Source organism: Balaenoptera borealis, assembly GCF_965194805.1.
Source record: "Balaenoptera borealis genome assembly, chromosome: 5".
Classification (NCBI taxonomy): Eukaryota; Metazoa; Chordata; class Mammalia; order Artiodactyla; family Balaenopteridae; genus Balaenoptera; species Balaenoptera borealis.
This window is the reverse complement of record NC_138862.1, coordinates 88,223,484-88,244,455: the sequence shown is the minus strand read 5'-3', so window position 1 is coordinate 88,244,455 and position 20,972 is coordinate 88,223,484. Positions and strand designations below refer to the sequence as shown.

The 20,972-nt window shown below is 38.2% G+C and overlaps 1 protein-coding gene across 1 annotated transcript in view; it reads left to right on the top strand.

Moving 5' to 3' along the window:
• The window catches only part of KCNMB2 (potassium calcium-activated channel subfamily M regulatory beta subunit 2), a 30,194-nt gene extending 11,955 nt beyond the window's left edge, over positions 1–18,239 (top strand). The window contains exons 2-4 of the mRNA XM_082394250.1: positions 3,182–3,352; positions 5,748–5,943; positions 17,952–18,239. Of these exons, the coding sequence (XP_082250376.1) occupies positions 3,182–3,352; positions 5,748–5,943; positions 17,952–18,236 (652 nt within the window). The 3' untranslated portion in view covers positions 18,237–18,239. The remainder of the gene's footprint in view (positions 1–3,181; positions 3,353–5,747; positions 5,944–17,951) is intronic.
• The last annotated feature ends 2,733 nt before the right edge of the window (positions 18,240–20,972 follow it).

Genomic DNA, 20,972 nt, shown 5'->3' with positions numbered 1-20,972 from the left:
AGGACACGGTCATGAAAAGATGAGGAACAAAGGCCTCTATTTAGCTATGATTCTCCTACTATAAAGGGCCCACTCCTCAAGGAAAGAGTAAGATTTATATAAACTACCTCATGAAGAGAACTTTTAAATAATAGTAATAGTGATAACAAACTAATCCATTAATTTTATACTCTAATAACCAGATTAACATATAGTCTTCCTTAAAACCTTTTGGAAATATACTAAGTACATACATGTTCTCACACTTCTATAGGGAATCAAAATATCTAACAACCAGTCCAGAATGAACCAGCGCCCCAGAATGTATGCCAGCCATAAACACCAGTAAGGCCATCCTGGAGCATGAAGCTGAATAGAAGCCCTGAATATACACACAATTATACAAATAACAGGCACCTCTTTCCTCCTCTGCAAAGTTCCACACTGGATTCTAGTTCTTTTTCAACCAACGAGAGTGACTAGTGATGAAAATTTAAAAAGAAAATCTGAAGTCTGTCTCATGTATGTTGGCTTTTTGTCTGAAGCTTAAAATAAAAATAGCATAAGAGCTTCTTTCTCCATTTTCAGCATTCTATGTGTCCTCCTCTCTGTCCCCAAGCCCTAAAAGCCAGCAACTTCCCCACTCCCACAGCCGTGCAATCCAAAGCTCCCTTCTCCGTGGCTTCTTGCTTGCCTGTGTTTCCAGAATCCTTGAGCATTGCCTTCCTTTCCATATTTCTCACATATCTCTCCAACCAGCCAGCACCCCCAGAAATTTCTCACTTCTTTTCTGCCTTCTCTGCCAGACCTTATTTCAAATCCAACCCTCCACTCATAAGCTTTCTACACTATTCACTGCCTTGACATTCTGTCCTTTAGAAATTCTTCGGAGAAGAACAGCAATTTGGGGAAGTTCTGATGCCCATGTCATAAAGCTGTAGCTCCCCACACCATTTTTATTTTTATTTTTTTGAATTTTATTTTATTTATTTTTTTATACAACAGGTTCTTATTAGTCGTCAACTTTATACACATCAGTGTGTACATGTCAATCCCAATCGCCCAATTCATCACACCACCACCACCACCCTGCCACTTTCCCCGCTTGGTGTCCATACGTTTGTTCTCTACATCTGTGTCTCAATTTCTGCCTTGCAAACCAGTTCATCTGTACCATTTTTCTAGGTTCCACATACATGAGTTAATATACGATATTTGTTTTTCTCTTTCTGACTTACTTCACTCTGTATGACAGTCTCTAGATCCATCCACATCTCAACAAATGACTCAATTTCGTTCCTTTTTATGGCTGAGTAGTATTCCATTGTATATATGCACCACATCTTCTTTATCCATTCATCTGTCGATGGACATTTAGGTTGCTTCCATGACCTGGCTATTGTAAACAGTGCTGCAATGAACACTGGGGTGCATGTGTCTTTTTGAATTATGGTTTTCTCTGGGTATATGCCCAGTAGTGGGATTGCTGGATCATATGGTACTTCTATTTTTAGTTTTTTAAGGAACCTCCATACTGTTCTCCATAGTGGCTGTATCAATTTACATTCCCACCAACAGTGTAAGAGGATTCCCTTTTCTCCACACCCTCTCCAGCATTTGTTGTTTGTAGATTTTCTGATGATGCCCATTCTAACTGGTGTGAGGTGATACCTCATTGTAGTTTTGATTTGCATTTCTCTAATAATTAGTGATGTTGAGCAGGTTTTCATGTGCTTCTTGGCCATCTGTATGTCTTCTTTGGAGAAATGTCTATTTAGGTCTTCTGCCCATTTTGGATTGGGTTGTTTTTTTTAATATTGAGCTGCATGAGCTGTTTATATATTTTGGAGATTAATCCTTTGTCCGTTGATTCGTTTGCAAATATTTTCTCCCATTCTGAGGGTTGTCTTTTCATCTTGTTTATGGTTTCCTTTGCTGTGCAAAAGCTTTGAAGTTTCACTAGGTCTCATTTGTTTATTTTTGTTTTTATTTCCATTATTCTAGGAGGTGGATCAAAAAAGATCTTGCTGTGATTTATGTCAAAGAGTGTTCTTCCTGTGTTTTCCTCTAAGAGTTTTATGGTGTCCGGTCTTACATTTAGGTCTCTAATCCATTCTGAGTTTATTTTTGTGTATGGTGTTAGGGAGTGATCTAATTTCATTCTTTTACATGTAGCTGTCCAGTTTTCCCAGCACCACTTATTGAAGAGACTGTCTTTTCTCCATTGTATATCCTTGCTTCCTTTGTCATAGATTAGCTGACCATAGGTGCATTCCCCACACCATTTTAAAATGGGAACATTTATTAAATACTTCATGTCAGTCATTCTCCTGGATAATCTACTTATGTGTCATCTCATTTAACCGTAACAATGTAGTTACACATTATTTCCACTTTGCAAGGAACTGAGCATTAGAAAGGCTGAGGAAGTTGTAGAGATCACACAGCTGGTAAGCCATGAAATCAGGTTTTGAACTAGGAGACAGTTTGACTCCAATCTGTTTTTTTCTTACCGTAGGTTGCTGCTCAAAAATTTTTAAAAATACTAATAAAACTATCCAAACTTATGGAGTCTGGCCTTGATTTGACTGACATTTTTGTAAACTCACTCAAATGTTTACAGTACAGGAAAAGAAGTCTGGGTCACCACTGGACACCTCTACATTTCTTATAAATCTCAAGTCAACAGAGCCCTAAGCAACCCTAAGCCTGAGAAAAATGTTAACCAGGATAAATTCTATCACTACCGAGGGGAAATAAGATATTAAGTTGATAGATTCCTGATATATGTTGCCATTTATTTGAATTAATGCTCCATTAGGTATTCAGAGAGTACAGAAAGATCAATGATGATCAGCTGGGGGTTGGCAAAGGAAAACAAACCCAAAGCATTATTTTAAGGGCTGAGGGGATTGCTTTCTTTCTTCAGACTTAGAGAAAAGGCAAAAGTATTGACAGCTAGATATGGGCCCCAAGGAAAGAAGGGAGACTTGTCTCTGCTCAGGGTTGGGGTGTGTGCATGCGTGTGCACGTGTGTGTTGGAAGGCAATAGTCACATGCTGGGATCCAATTGCACTCAGGCGGGTTTGGAGGACCCCTCTCGGCCTCTCTGCCTTAGGAAGGCCTGAGCAGCGACTTACTCTTTAGGGGTGTGTTGATTAACCGTGGACTTCAAGTAAAACTGTATTATGTTCAACCTCAGAAACATTTACCAAAAAATCAGGGACCATGACCTCCTGGACAAAAGGAAAACTGTCACAGCACTGAAAGCAGGAGAGGACCGGGCCATTCTCCTGGGACTGGCCATGATGGTGTGCTCCATCATGATGTACTTTCTGCTGGGAATCACACTCCTGCGCTCATACATGCAGAGGTAAAGCCATTGGGTGCTTGGGACTGTCTTTTGTCTCCCTTCTCCCTCCTCCCACACAGCTTATCAATCTTGAGGTCCTCTTCCTTACCTTCTTTCCTAAAAAGAACTTTGAGCAGTGCCTGGCACATACTATTTGTCAATAATGTTATCTAACAATAATGATAAAAATAGTTCTATGTATAAACTGCTTACTATGTGCCAGGGGCTTGCCATACACTACTTTTTTAATTTCCACAACTATTCTATAAGTATGAATATACTCATAAAAATGGCAAAACTGAGGCTCAAGATAGATATAATTTGCCCAGTGTCATACAGCTTTAGTGCTCGGCAGAGCCAAGATTCAAAACCACATCCTGTTAATTCCAGCATCCCTATTCTTGCCTCTTCACACCTCTGTCCATTCTCCACCTGCATTCCTTTCCACCACACCCCGCTCTTCCATCACCCCACACATTAGTGGTTCTCAACCACACATTTCAACTTCCTGAGAAACTTTTAAGAATACTGACACCCAGGCCCCACCACAGTCATGCCACAGGGTCAGATTTAGTAGGTCTGGAGTGGGACCCATTCACCAGTATCTTTTAAAGTTCCCCAGGTGATTCTAATAGGTTGAAAAACACTACTATGCACTAGCTTTTTAAATTAAAGATTTTGAACCCTTCTTATTTAAATATTTGCCCTAGGTTTACTGAATAGATAGAGAGGCAATTGAATACTGAGTTGTCAAGCGCGTTCCCCCTGAGTAAGCCACATGATAAACCTCCACAGTATCTCTAGCTAACTGTTGTCCATAAATTGGACACTTTGAGCACAGGAAAGCCCAGCATTGCTATAACTAATGGGGAAGGTCTCAGAGTGCTTCAGCTTAAAGAAACGAGGCCCTTTCAAATGAAAAATTGAGGTTTCAGTCCAAAAGAGAATCAAACCATTTTGTGGCATTCATTTCCCCACCTAAATTAATACTTTCATTTTAGAAGGAAAATCTAGCTGAAACACAGTAATCTGCTAAAATTAAGGCATCAACTTTCCCATTTGTGGCTGCTCTGCTCTGTTTCTGTGATGCCTTCAGCTGTGCTCCTTCTCAGTGAAAGCTCTGATGCCTCAGGCCTCAAGAGTTCACTGACTCCAAAACCGCTTTCAGATCCTCACATCTGCTTAGAACCATCTAAGACTTTTTTCCTCCTTGTATAAGCAAAATCTGACCACTCATGTCCCAGGAAAGTACAAATTGCCACACCAGAGGGGGTCAGTGCTAGTATCCTGGCTCTAGTATGAAACTGGACATGGAAAGGGGGCCCTGTCAACACATGTCCAGCAAAAAGAAGGGCTATTAATCTGCAAAGAAACTGTCTTCTGATCACTCTGGTAATCAGCTTATATCCAGAAGCAAAACATTGATTCTGGGTGTGTTACTTCCTAATCACAAATATTACCCTTGATCATAAAATTATAAACGTTTTAGAATGAAAAGCTGACCAATGGGCAGCTGGAAGGTTGGTTTGTTTGTTTGTTTAATCTTTCTAATTGAGAGGTCCCAGGGCACTGATAAGAACCCATTAATCTGCATATAACAACAGCCTCTTTTCCACTGTTTGTGGGGAAGAAGGGCAGCACCATGGAATGAGCCCAGGCAGTAGAGAAATAGAGGATTGGATGGAATTACAATTTCCATCACTTACTAGCTGTGTGTCCTTGCATGTATTTGATTTCTCTGTCAATTCACTCAGCTTTAAAAGGAATTAGTACCTAACCTATAGGGTTATTGGGAAAACAAAGAAGACAATGTATGTAAAGCACCAGTTAGGGTGAAGGGGGATGCAATAAGTGATTGCTCTTGGTATAATCAAAAGGTGGGGTTATCTTTTCTCCCTTATTAGAAAGACCTTAAAGAAATATATCACTGTCTTTTCATCTGTCACATTGGACCTCAAGCCCCTCCACCCTTTCACCATCTCTCCTCCCCTTCTCCCTTACCCCTCCTCTGCCTACAAACTGGGCAGACATTGCGAGGTAAGGACCAAGGCATGGCAGGAAGCAGCTTAAAATGCAGAAATGCAGGGTGAGTACAGGTTGTGATGTAAAAAGATGCTGCCTTATGCTTACCAGTGAATTTGATAAGGAAAAATATCTAACTTAAATCAAGCATTGGAAAAGATGATACTATATCTGATGGAAATCATTGACAAAGTTCTCAGATGCCAGGCAAAGTTTGTCTGTGTTTATATTATAGTTAGCCTAAAGCTGCTCTATTTAAAAACATACACATTAACAAATAGGTTGTATTATAGATCTGGAAGATTCTTCAGGTCAAGGAGCTGACAAATGTTCACCTCTGATTACACCTTCTTTGCCCTTGGCATTTGTGCTTATTCTCCTCCTCTCTGTGTAGTGTGTGGACCGAGGAGGCTCAGTGCACCTTGCTGAATGCATCCATCACGGAAACATTTAACTGCTCCTTCAGCTGTGGTCCGGACTGCTGGAAACTCTCTCAGTACCCCTGTCTCCAGGTGTACGTTAACCTGACTTCTTCTGGAGAGAAGCTCCTTCTCTACCACACGGAAGAGACAATGAAAATCAATCAGAAGGTAGGAGCTGGACGCACACTGCATCTCGTTCACCCCCACACAGCTCCTCACCGTTCCATCTCTCTCTCTCAAGTTCCCCTGCGCCAGCACTTCAAAGGAAAATGCCACTAGGAAGCAGGCCCTTCCTCATCCAGTCACAGAACTCACTACACTACTTGACTCTCTTTATTTTCTGTGCAAGTGGTGGTCAAATCATTCCCCATTTTGGAATAGTGAAGATTTAGCCTTTACTTTCATTTAGAAGGGTAAACATTATATCCTTATTGATAACACAAATAGACTTAGTCTTTCAAAGCAAATGTGCAGTTTAGTCAGAGTTGTACAAGCCAAGAAAACAAGATATTTGTCATATACCTGGGAACCACGGGGTAAAACTATATTTTGCTTTTCCACGGTCACTGTCACTTCGTTCCGTGGTCTTGGAGATGTAACTTAAGCTCTCTGAGCCTCAGTATCCTTTTCTCTAGAAATTTCATAACAATGACCATCTTGCAAGGTCATTCACTGTGAGGATTAGAACAGAGTATGGAGAGTGCTGAGCAGAGCACAGGTGAGACCTTCTACCCATGGTCACAGTATGTGTGCCTGTGCATATTTCTTCACATGTGTTATGTTCATAGAGGCTGAATTTTCCAGCACTAACATATTCAAGTCCACATGGTGGATGCTCAATATGTATTGTATTAAAGCTGCACATAAAATTTGCATTTAAAAGGTCTGGGATGACTAGTAAAGTGTCAGTAGAACCAACCTGCCATTATCAATTTTAAGTTAAATACATTGTGTTTTGGATTTATGGTAGCAATTTAGATGGCCAGAGTACTTTCATATGCCAAGACAACCTGATACCATTCTCCAACAGGACAATTGGCTCTCGTCACCAGGATGCAATTCTCACAACTCTAGCCTTTCTTGTAAAAACTTTTCATTACAATTATCAGCACTTAAATGATACAGATTATATGTATTGAAAAAAATGCAGTAGCTGCAAAGCTTGACACTAGAACATAGGATTCGTTTTGTGATATATTAACAAAAAGTAAGTAAACCCACCTTACATTTTGGTTACAGTAACTTAAAAGAATTCTTGCAAATATCTCTGAGGACACGATGTCTGCTCTGATTTCCTTTTGTTTGTGGTACCCACAAACAATACCAGTCCTAATCCTATTCTACAAATATACATAGCTTAGTTCTCCCACAAAGTATACGTTTTTCAAGATCCCTGAAGTCAAGTTTTTAAATCAAAACTGACCTGTAATGATGAATGTCTGTAAAACTCTCAAATCTCCAAGGAATTGGAAATTGGCCAAAATTGAATAGGCATCAAAAAGTGGGACATATTTCCATTTTCTCGTTTTGACATTTTATCACTACATTATGAATGCAGTATGAATGAATGCAGTATGTAAGCTATAAACCCTATGAATGCAGTATGTAAGCTATAAATTGGGAGTGAACCTACCATGGAAAATCTCAGTTAAAATTTTAGGACCAGTATTCTGTCTGCTGTCAGTATGATACTAGGTCATTGTTTGGTTTATTTACCTTGTTTTTAACTGTAAAACATGCAAGAAATGAAAAAGTACAGCTCAAGCACTTGTTATAGAGATTCCCCCACATAACCACCATGAAAGCAAAGAAATAAAACATACCCTGCACTGCAGGAAATCAGAACCTTGCAGTTCTGGTGACTAATGTTATTAAGTACATTTTCATTTATTTATTGGCATTTTGAATATCCTTTTTTTTTATAATGTCTGTTGAAGTCCCTTGTTTTCTATTGAATTGATTCTATTGGATGGTTTCTTCTTAGTATTCATTGTAGGAATTCTTTAAATCTAGATATGAACCTTCCTCAATTGTTGTGTTGCAAATACCTTCTCCTGAAATGAAAGGTGGCCTTTTCACTCTCTTAATGATGTATTTGAATGAAAGAAGTCTCTAATTCCAGTGCAACCAAACCTTGTCAATATTTTTCTCTTTTCTCTTTTTTTCTTTTTCCTTTCTTTCTCTTCTTCTTCCTTTCTTTCGTTTTCTTTTCTTTCTTTTTTTCAAACGTTTGGTTGCCCTGCTGTCTGTTTAAAAAGTCTTCACCTACCCTGAGATCATGAAGTCATTCTCCCAAATTATCTTCTAGAAATGTTATTGTTTCTCCTTTCACATTTAGAGTACAATCTGCCTGGAATTGATTTTTATGCAAGAGTCAAGTTTCTAGATTTCTTTTTTATTCACATGGACAATCATCTGTCCAAGTCCATGTATGAAAATACCACCCTTTCTTCACTGGATTATTTTTATGATCCCATTTTCCCCTCTATTTTCTTGGAAGTTATGTGTTCTGTCACTATTCTTTTAGTGTTTAACTAGTGATTACAACTTGCAATCTTGACTAATCAAGGATATTAAAACATTTTAACTCCATTTATTCTCTTCTCAAGTTATATATTATCATCATTTTTATTCGATATATACTTTAAGCCCATGAAGATATTATTATTGTTTTTGTATATAGTAGCTATCTATTTAGATGTGTCCACATCATTTTCCATTTTCTTATTCTTCATTCCTTCCTTTATCCTTGGTCCAGGTTCACTTTTTCCTACTTCCTGAAGAACACTCTTTAATTATTCAGTGCAATATCTGCTCTAAAGAAATCTCTAAGCATTCATTTGTCTGAAAATATTTTCATTTTCATTCTCAAAGTATATATTCACTGAGTATATAATTCTAAGTTGGCTGTTGTTTTATTTCTGTACATTGAAAGCATTCCATTTTCTTCTGGTGAGCATTGCTACTATTTGGAAATCAGCTCTCAGTCTAATTGCTACTTCTTTGAAGGTAATTTTGGTCTACTTTAAAGATTATTTTCTTTGGTTTTCTACAGTTGAACTACTATATGCCAAAGTAAACATTTATTTCTATTTAGCCTGCTTAGTGTTGCCAGGGCCTCTCTCCCTCTTCCTTGATGTTCTTTGTCAGTTTTAGAAGGTTCTCAGTCATTATCTCATCAAATATTATCTCTGCTCTCATTCTTTCCCTCATCTCCTTTTTGAACTCCTACGAACTATATGTTAGGTATCTCATTGTATCCCCTGTGTGTCTTCCCGTCTCTTTTGTATTCAATATTTTCCCTCCTTTTGTCTCTCTGTGCTTCATTCTAGGTATTGACCTACCTTCTGATTCACAGTTCTTTCCTCAGCTCTGACAAATCTGTTAAACCCATCCATTGAGTTCTTAATTTCTCTTATTGTATTTTTCATTTCTAGAATATCCATTTGGATCTTATTTATAATTTCTAGTTTTCTGCAGTATTCTAATTCTTCTCTTTTAAATTCTTCAACATAAAAGTAAAATTGTAGTTATTTTAAAGTTTATTTTGATGACTACAATATCTGAAGCCCCTATGTGCCTGTTCTATTTTTTTTTTTCTTAATTGTTTTCATGTTGCATTGTAATGTCTGGTTATTTTTTATTAGTTGTCAAACATCATATCTGCAAAATTATTTATAAAAACAATTTTAAGCCTAGGTTGATGTCATGATGTCATCTTTTCCAAAAATTATTTCCATTTGCTTCTGCAAGGCCCCTAGGTGCCATTCATGATCACCTTATTCTGACTACATAAATTGAGATATTCAAGTTTGAACTTAAGTCCCTTTGAGGACCTATCTTCTTCAGGTTGACCATTACTCCTAGGATGCAGCCCTTAACAGTCCCAGCCCAAAGGAAATAGGGGGTCATCAGGGCCCCCACTTGATAGGTTGTTAATGATAATTCCTGCCCCTAGCTCTGCAAGGCTGTCAAAAATTCCATCCAACCTTCTAGGATCTCAGCCCCCTTCTAGAATCAACAGACACTTCCAGGGGAAAGAAAACACTAAACAGCAGGATCACCTTCCTGGCCCAGTAGTTCTTCACTCGCTGGTTAGCTGTCCTCTGCCTTTAATCAGAAGTAATACGTGGAAAATACAGTTATCGCCATGTCAAAAGGTCACTAAACCATGATCTTAATGTAGCATGAGAAATATACAGGATATTCCTGGGGAGAAAAATTAAAATATTCTCTATCTTGACCTCTCCTTCTTGTTACTATTCCCCAAGCTCACCAAAAATAGTAGTCTTCCCCATAGTTACCAATGAATGGGCATGGTTTTACTGAGATACATAAGGCACTACTGACAATGTTTGATTTGGGACAACAGGAGGCAAAGGTATATCAGTCAAGCTGTCTGCTTCTTTGTAGAAAGATATCCAAAAGGATTTTATTTTTAAATTTTCACACTCTCTCATATATTATTTTTCTTTGGCTTTTAAACTCAGTGACCAACCTCTTGTCCATATTACAACTGAAGCTGCTTCAGCTGATAAGCTGGCATGCTCTTGCGGAGCAACTGGCTGACTAACAGTCTCTAGGAGCTGCAAGCAGGCTCAAGGGCCCCTGCCTCTTCTGGCTACAAGGCTGTCACAGGAATCATAAACTGTGGCTGAGTATTAATTCACTATGGTTGTTAAATTTCTCAATGCTGATCTCCTTTGAGAGTTTAAAACCTTGTTTACCCACCAGGGATCCCCAAAACATGCCCATCTGATTTAAGAGAGCATTAAAAATGAATCTTTGTGCAAAACCAGAAAGTATATCCATTTTTGGTATGTAGTATACTACCATATATGTGGTATTTTATATATCGCTGTCATGAGGAAGACAGCTATTTTGGATGGAGGGTAAATTCTATAAATTAACCAATTATTTATAACTCCAGACTCAGCATCACCCCTCATTTTGTCACCATTCTGAAGCCTTCTGAGCTCTGCACATCCAGAGAGTATACATATCTGGACTAGAATTTCTCAGCCTCGAGGCTATTAACATTTGGGGTGGAATATTCCTTTGTTGTCTGTGAGGGTAGGGTGGAGACTTGTTCTGTACACTGTAGGATCTTTAGCAGCATCCCTGGCCTTTACCCACTAGATGACTAGCATCATCTTCCCTCCAAGTGTGACAACTAAAAATGTCTCCAGACAGTGGCAAAACCACTGCTCCAGATTTTATTTAGCTTTTAGCTTGAATGCTGGGAGATTCTATAATTTTAATCAAAGCTTGTAAACACTGAGTTCCTTTGCACAGCATTTGGTAGGGTAAGGATAAAAGGGAAGAAAATAAAGTGAAGTTGAGAATCTAAATGGGAAAGAAAGAGGGGCCCACATTTATTAAGTATCTACTATATACTATATGCCCAGCACTATACCAAGAACTTTATAAAAATCATCTCATTTAATCCTGACTAAAACCCTACTCCTAAAGTAGTAACAGCCAAATTTTATCAAGAGCTTAAAATGTGCCAGGCACTGTATAATACTAAATATTTTACATGAACTCATTTGTTTAATTACAGCATCAATCTCACATATTAGGTACCACTGTTATCTCCACTTCACAATAATGAAGCTAAGCTCAGAAAATGAAATAATTTTCCCAAAGTCACACATTCACTAATTAGGTCTGAATTAAAATCTAAGTCTCTTTACCTAAACATGCTCTCTCTTAAAAAGCAAAACATTAGCGTATCCTCTTGAGAGAGTAAAGATAAGAACTTTAAAAAACTCTAAATTCTAAGAAATATTTTCCTTCTGATGGTATATTTTAGTGAATAGGTGAGAATCCATGCCATTTCATCATACTCCAAGAGGTGATTAGGATCAAGTAAAAGGCCATGAACTATCAGTGATCCATAGGAACAGTCAAGGTTGTATATTCAACACCAGTTTACACAGAATGGATATTAGATAGAAGTGCACCCTGAAAAGATGGGAAAAAACATGCCCAGAAATTTGACATATGACATCCCCATAATCAGCACCTTAAATTTAGGGATATTTAAATTAGAAATTTCCTGAAACTGCCTATGGACCATAGATTCAGAAATGCTTCTGTGATTGACAAAGTTTAGTCACTGCTCACCAAAACTCAATTATGGCACAGTTAAGGGCATCTTTGTGCAGAAATGAAGGGAAGAATGTGTCCCAAAACAGCTTGCACTGAGCATCAAGAAGAAAAGCATGGGGGCTTCCCTGGTGGCGCAGTGGTTGAGAATCTGCCTGCCAATGCAGGGGACACGGGTTCGAGCCCTGGTCTGGGAAGATCCCACATGCCACAGAGCAACTAGGCCCGTGAGCCACAATTACTGAGCCTGCGCGTCTGGAGCCTGTGCTCCGCAATGAGAGGCCGCGATAATGAGAGGCCTGCGCACCGCGATGAAGAGTGGCCCCCACTTGCCACAACTAGAGAAAGCCCTCACACAGAAACGAAGACCCAACACAGCCATAAATGAATAAATAAATAAAAATTTTAAAAAAAGAAGAAAAGCATGGAAAATGAACCTACTCCTTTCCATTGCTGAGAAAGAGGATCATGGTGAAGGGCAAGGTCAAATTAGATATCTAACTTACTCAAGGGCTAACTGGATACATCGTGGACCTGAGGGCTCCATGGCTTAAGCTATTGTGGGTATTGACTAATCCTGTAGCTCCACATGGCTTCTATTTCATTAGTGGATTTCCTAGGTCTTTCAAGCTTCTCCTCTACTCCACATCAAGCAGTAATGCCACAATAAATGTGAAAGCTCTGGGAAACACAGAAAAGGAAAACCTCTCTGGAGGAATCTGTGTCTCGATACTGCAGGAAACTATGGTACATAGCAGAGTGTGAATACTGTTTTCGTCTCCTCTACCAAACATTTCAAACAGTCCCACTTGCCAAAATCAAGCAGATATTAGAAGTGCAAACTAAAATAGTCTAAATTTTGTGGGATTCGCTTTTTTAAAAGTGATGGTAAGGAGCAGGAAGTCTCAAACAAGAATGAAAATACCATCCCAGTTTACTCTCTCACCTCCTCTGTCCATCACTAATGTTCAAAGAACTCAAAAGTTTAGAGTACTCCAAGACTGCCAGCTGGGGATCTCTACATCCTTTGAATGTAGGGATTATATCTCCTTCTCCAGCACAGAACACAAAGCCTGGCACGTCATACATGCTTAATAAACATGTACACAATACTCATTGTTTGCGGACACTGAAGAAGTCCCATCTGACTTTGGAACCAAGATATTTATGCTTCAATGAGCAGTGCTTTTGTTTTTATCTCGTAGGCATTGTGGACTAGGATGCCCTGGATACCACAGAGTTCTGACAAATTTGTGGCCCACCTCTGTGAAGTGTAGAGCCTTTACTAAGAGCCTTTCCAGCCTCACTGCTGGTCCCATTTCATCACTCCCACCACCCTTGTCCTGTTTCTCTCTAATGATCTGTTTTAAATTGTTTATGTTTTTCATGCCTATACCCAGCATTCAACTTGGTACTTTAGAGACACTCAAAACATATTGATTAGATTTCACCAAACTTAACCCCTCTCTGAAATAAGACACTGCCCTTTTAATAAAAGAACAAATGAAGAACAAACCCTTCCCCTGAGGTGATCCTGAGAATTAATAGTTCCCTTCCTACCATCATAAGGAAAAGGAGGCTGACCAGTGAGGTTATCCAGCCAAATATACCCCTCCTACTGCCCCCACTCCTCCCCACAGCTTTTATTTTTAGGGTGAAGGCCTGTCACTTTTTGCTTCACACATGCCTAGTGAAGCATGGTTAAGCAAAAGCCCAACAGGTACTTTCTCAAAACGTCTGTCCATCACGAGAATAAAAATAACTCTATTGATGTGAAAGATTCTGGAAGAGAGGCTAAGAAAACTTTCAGTTGCTTTCCAAAGAACTGGAGAGAAGATGCAATTGCTAGATCTTTGTGGTAAGGGAAAGGACAGTCAGGAGAAGGTGACAGGATGCAGGTTTTCTCAGCTGGGGAGACGAAGGGTCACATTGTGGGGCCATCTCTGTATTTTCAATACTAAAGAGAATTTAAGGGAGTTGGGAAAGCACAAAGGTTTATTAACAAAATTCAGGATTAAGAAGAGAGATGTGAGGGCTTCCCTGGTGGCACAGTGGTTGGGAGTCCGCCTGCCAATGCAGGGGACACGGGTTTGAACCCTGGTCTGGGAAGATCCCACATGCCGCGGAGCAACTAAGCCCGTGCGCCACAACTGCTGAGCCTGTGCTCTGGAGCCCGCGAGCCACAGCTACTGAAGCCCGCGTGCCTAGAGCCCATGCTCCTCAACAAGAGAAGCCACCGCAGTGAGAAGCCTGCGCACCACAATGAAGAGTAGCCCCCGCTCTTTGCAACTAGAGGAAGCCCACTTGCAGCAACGAAGACCCAGTGCAGCCAAAAATTAATTAATTAATTAAAATTAATTAAAAATAAAAAATTAAAATTAAAAAAAGAAAGAGAAGAGAGATGAGGGTCTAAATCTTCCCCTGAATGGCTGCCTCAGAGTTTTGCTAGGTTTCTATATCCATATGTTAGGCACAAAAGAAAGAAGGACCTATAGCCATGGTAATATAAATATATATAAACAAATTTTGAGTGGCATTTAAGTGTCTTGTGTATATAAAATTATTATTCATATGTTCCTTTTGTTAAATATCATGCAGTCTAAAAGTTAAATCTTTCCTAGCCCATACCTCCTACCAAGAAAAGAATGATCTAAAAACACAAGGATTTTTACCTTTTCAATCTACATTTCATTTTTCCAACTAAGTGTTGATCACTTACTAAAGTTTTCATTTGTTGAAATGCACTCTCCAAACATGTGATAAAATCATAAGATCACTAAATCTTTACCCCAAATTCATACCAGCCTCAGAAACATACACATGGCTATAGTTTGAAACAAAAACTTAGAATCCTAATGTAGGATTCAGCATAATGTCAAATCTCTTTGGACACAAAAACAAGGAACATGTGACAAGAGCCATCAAATAGGACTCTTCCTGTGAAAACCACATAACTAGTAATTTTACCCTCCTTAAAGTTTTAGCAGTTTAGTATGTGGCACTTGTTTAAAGACTTTAGATCGTATGGACAAATGTGATATTCCAATAAAAAATATGCTAAAGAAAATTTATTGATGCTTTATGCATATTCATAATTTAATCTTCACACACCCTGCCAGGAAGGCTCTATTAACCCTACTATATAAAAAAGTTGATTCTGAGAAGCCAAGTAACTTGCTTATAGAAACACAGTAACCAGACCTCTTGAAGACATGTCAGGGGCTTGTGATATTACCTTATATATTCATTAGCACAAAAGAAGGACCCATCAATAATAAAAGTAAATGAATGATTGACATATTATGATAGAATTTTCAAGGATAATAATAGTCTAGTGGGAGCCAGTTTATGTGTGTTGAAAGGTTGTGGGTGGCAAGGTTAGAAAAAGCTAAAAACACAAGGGCAGAGAAATCTTTTCTCTACCAGTAACGTGGAGTTGCATTTCTAAGTGCCTGGCCCTGAGGACCCACACCCGATCATGTATGGCACACACCTCATCTGGCCAGTCCAAACGTGTGCATTTGAGACCCTGATGACTAGAAGCTTTAATAAAGCAGCTCCCTTATTACAACCTTGCTAGATGGTCTCAAAAGTAATGTATATCGCATTGTACTTGGAAGAATCTTATATAGTGACAAAATTATTGTCACTGGCTGATAAATGTTTCTCCAAAAAAAATTTAAAAGCCAAATCAATTCACAAGAGCATAAGAAAAGAAAAAACTCCATTTTTAATGGAATTCCATTTTTATTGAGACCATTTCAATAACAGTACTGTTAGCCACTAAAACTACTACTATAAACTTTCTTGGCACCAAAATATAAAGAACCCTGATGCATTCATACGCTAAATTGGCTCTTTTTTAATACAACCACAAATGACTTCTTTAAATTTTTTTAATGTTTTTTGAATCAAAGCATTAAAAAAAATTATAGACATGATCTGAGCAGTGCTGAAGAAGGAAAAATATAAAGGTATCCCCTTACTGCTTTAAACTCTTTCAATCCAGCATCCAACCAGTAGAAAATGTATCATGGCAGTCATAGACCAATTTTCATACTAAGTTATAACTCACTGAGAAATTCTGCTTTCTTGGAGATACTTTCAGACCCTTAATGTTGTGCTAGTACCAGCTCTCGGCACTAACCACATTTATGAGTGTACTCACATTTATTCTTAGCTGATTAAATATGAGGGTGTCAACCAGCCCTTGTATGAGAATATTAAGCCTTGTTTATGATAAATGTCAGCATGCTCATCCTCCATTCTTAACTAATTGAAGGATCTTCCTGCTGTTTATAAACAAATAATCCAGTGATTACAGCACACTGAAAAAAAGCAAGTGCCAGTATACCCACTAATAAAGTCAGGGGAAAGAGTCATTCAAACATACTCCATTAGCAAAACTCATTCCATTTCTTTTATATTTTCTTCCTGTGAAATATACAAATCTAAATTGGTTCTGGAATTCCAGGGACCTACCCCTAAGCTCCCATCAGTATAGCTCAAAGTTCACCAACAGCCCACCTCATCTGTATCTCTACATACAGTTGCGTGAGTTGTGTACTGTACAATCCTAGGGGTACCAGTGACATTGTAAAACTCATAGATGTCAATATTTAAATCACAACTTATAAACTGGTAATAGCAGTAAAATATGTGGGGGTTTTTTCATAAAATCAGTGTATTATGACAATTTTTCAACAGAGAATAATACTGTTTTGATGAGGGGGCATAGTTTTCTAATTCACATTAAAACACGAGATTAGCGGTGATCTTGTCACAAACCATTTTAACTCAGGTAAATCAATTAACCATTTGATAATGTGTATAACAAAGGATAGGAATTTTTTTCCTATTGGGAGGCACCTTACCATAAAGAGGGCAAAGACTTAACCAAGGGCCCACACATCTCCCAGAGAAGTGATTTAAATCACTTTCTTCCTAACTTTTTAAAAAGTTAAATGCATTGTTATATCAGTTTTGTCACTGTTCATATACAGACCAAGGAAGAGGTTCACAGAGATTTCATCTCCTCAAAGACTGCTCTATAAATTAGGAAAATATATGCAAAAACATATCCAATAAGTAATAAAAAGAAAAACTACAAAGTTCTTTAATTCCATCTCTATCCAGAGAAGAGGGAGGGAGAAGAGAAGGAGAAAGGAGAACAGGAAGAGGGAATAGAGGGGAAAATATCATAGAGAGGTGAGGGCTGGCGGGCAGGGCAGGGCAGGGAAGGAAAAGAGAGATACAAAGAAAGAAATCAGAGGATGTAAGTGTGTAGGAAAAAAAAGGAGAGGCATATAGAAGAGATATAGCAAGAAAGATAGCAGGTGAAAAAATCAAAGAAAAGTTATTGTAAATTCTCAGATGAGTGCTGGTTTAAGAGTAAACTGAATTGATTCTGCTTTATGTTTCCTTGCTTTATGGAAAAAGTTACCTTGTCAACACTAACTGGGCATGAACCATTTATCACAGCTCTTTATTCAATATCCCTACACTTTCTGAGATTCTTTTTTAGCAGCTCACCAGGGGTATAGCTGTCTTCTTGACTAGTAGCAAGGTGACCAAGGTGATTTGGCTGAAAAAAATGAAGCCAAGCTGAAAAGATAAGAGTTCCCTGAGATAACTGGCAGCTTTTGATATTACATAAACAGCTGTGGACAGATACAAGACAGAAAGGTTGACACTCTGATTCCACGGAAAAGTATGTTCAATGGAGAATAATGAACACTCACCATGCTTAGCTGTGAGAAAAGGAATCCACTGGAGTTATCCAATTGTTTTTTGGAGTCACCTAATTTTAATCAATATTTAACCTATATGAGTGAGCTATCAAAGTACATCTTGGTTGGATACCTAAAAACATTGTTTTAATCAGTGTGTGAGTTCTTAGGGTTTCTAGAGGCACTAGTTTGAATATGAAAAGAAAAACCATCATGGTTATTTCACAGATCATTAAGTTGGTCTCAATACTCCTCCTAGTACCACACACACACACACACACATACACACACACACACAGAGTATCTTCTGGTGACAGTTTATCTCATTTTCCACAGTGCTCCTATATACCTAAGTGTGGAAAAAATTTTGAAGAATCCATGTCCCTGGTGAATGTTGTCATGGAAAACTTCAGAAAGTACCAACACTTCTCCTGCTATTCTGACCCGGAAGGAAACCAGAAGAGTGTCATCCTAACCAAACTCTACAGTTCCAACGTGCTGTTCCATTCACTCTTTTGGCCAACGTGTATGATGGCTGGGGGCGTGGCTATCGTTGCCATGGTGAAACTCACACAGTACCTCTCCCTGCTCTGTGAGAGGATTCAACAGATCAATAGATAAAAGCAAAGTGGATGAGATCATTTTCTTTAAAGCTCAAATACTGTTTTCTTTCATTCTTCACCAAAGAACCTTAAGTTTGTAATGTGCAGTCTGTTATGAGTTCCTTAATATATTCTTATACGTAGAGCAATAACGCAAAAGCTGTTCTATATGCAAACATGATGTCTTTATTATTCAGGAGAAGAAATAACTGTTTTTTGTTGGTTGGGTTTTTTTCATAATCTTGGTTCAATGCTGGAACTAGTACTTCCTTCTCTCCTTCCGCCAAAATTGGGCTCAGTTATTCATTTGCCAAGCTTCGTGGAGGAATATAGACAATATCAATGTGATAAGGTCTGTGCTCAGAGTTGTCAGATCTCTTGAAGATATTTCTGCAATATTTTTCATCATTCATTGTTTACTAAAGCTACAGCCAAAAATATTTTTTTTCCTTACTCTAAACTGAGCCCTGTAGCAAGTGAAGGTACCAGATTTCCTTTAGGACTTTATGCATTTTCCTTGTATTTCTACCATATCACTGTAGAGAAGGGGGGAAACCCAGCCAGCTATTTTTCTTTTATTACTTTATACTCATAACTTTAGATTTTTTAACTGATTTCCAAAAAATAAGCTGTTTTCCTTAACCAATTCTATAATCTCTTCCTGTGCTTTAAATAGAAAGTGAACAGAGCCCTTTTCCATGTAAGACCCTGCTACTGTGTGAGGAGATAACATTTACAAGGAGTTTCATTACCTGTGAACTGACAATGTTGAATAGATGCTCCGTTACAATCTGGGAAAGTCTATGTTACTCAGATATTTGTGTTAAAATCTTTATTTCATTTCAATTGAACTGTTAGATGGTAAAATTAAGATCCTACTTTCTGGTCAAGACTGGTGGACTGATTTCAATGGGTAAATCTATCATGGCAAATTAACATGTTGGAATATTGCTTTTGGGAATTTATGTTTAAATTAATGAGTATGTAGTCTCTCTTTCTGACAAGTATTCCCCAATGGGATTTTAGAGCTATATGCACAGAATATTTGTCTCCTCTACATGTTTTACTTTTCTATTTACAGTTACCTTTTTTGTTGTTAGATTTTATACACACTTTTTTTTCCTGACACACACTTGAACTGAATAACAGATTTAAAGGAAGCCTTTGTTCACACTGACATTCACTTCTTGTGTTTGGGGTGGGGGCAGGGGTGGGGGAATGAGGAATTGGTTTTAAACAAAAACATTCCGTCTTTTATTTAACATCAATATCAGAAGAAGAAGACAAACATCTATCTTTCTCATCTAGTTAAGTACCTTTTTATAATGTAGTATCAAGGTTTTCTAGGTATTGCAGAATTTTACAAATCATATTTGTGGAATGAATGGTGAAACTAATCTGATGTAGTAGAAAGTATTCTGCAATATTGTAATACATAGTTTGACTTTTCATAAACAAATAAATCCATAGGGTATAATCAGGACTTCAAATGTGTAATTAAAACTTTAAAAAAAATCCATTATATCAGCAAGATTTGAATACCTCTTGCATTCTAAGCCGGCAAGCCCATGGCAGGCCAAAAACCTATGATTCACTATTTTTAAGCTTATTTAAAGAGATTATAAAGAAAGTTCCCTTTTTAACACCCAAACACATACACACAATATTATGAATACTTGGAAAATATGATGGAAAACTCAATTCTTACTCCACCTTAAAAACATAATTCTGAAGATGATAGAGAAATCTTTGTGACTACAGAGCTAAAAATTTACAACCTTTGGGGCTTCCCTGGTGGCGCAGTGGTTGAGAATCTGCCTGCCAATGCAGGGGACACGGATTCGAGCCCTGGTCTGGGAGGATCCCACATGCTGCGGAGCAACTGGGCCCGTGAGCCACAATTACTGAGCTTGCGCATCTGGAGCCTGTGCTCCGCAATAAGAGAGGCCGCGATAGTGAGAGGCCCGCGCACCGCGATGAAGAGTGGCACCCGCTTGCCACAACTGGAGAAAGCCCTCGCACAGAAACGAAGACCCAACACAGCCATAAATAAATTAAAAAAAAAAAAAAAAAATTTACAACCTTTAATGTTCCTTGGGCTTCCTTCAAGTAATCCAAGGGTGAAACACATGCAAGTGTTATTATATGAGTTACTTTTTATTTTCCTCTGGATTTTTAATTAAAGATTCCCAACTGATGTATCAGATAAGATTGTAGAAATCTCAAAATAATGACACCAAAAAGAAGTTAATTAGTGCCTTCTTGAATTCCAATAAAGCAACAGCCCCTTAAAGTAATTTAAATGTATATGCAATTAAATACTCATTATTAAAGGAGAAAGAACTGGGGCTAGTAATGTTTTAAATGCTTTGCATGTGTTAACTAACTTAATCTTTATAACAATCCTATTAGAGGGAGCACTACTATTATCCTATCCTACAGCTGAGAATGTTGAAGCTCAGAGATTTTAACCTTCCCCAAGGTTACACAGACACTAAGATGACAGAGAGCTGAGAAAGTACCCAGCTTGTGCTTTCCCATTGTGGTAACCATTTACAGGGCTTTGGGGTCTTTCAGATAACTCTGATGAGGTCTGGAAGGGAAGCAGGACTGAGCAGACAATTTTTAAGCTGAATCTGTTCCACCCTTTCACATTTGCAGGAACTATAAGGAATAATACAAAGTATACCACTGACTTCTCTCTTAAGAATGAATTTGTAATCTACTGGAAGGGTTGAGATAATACATACGAAAA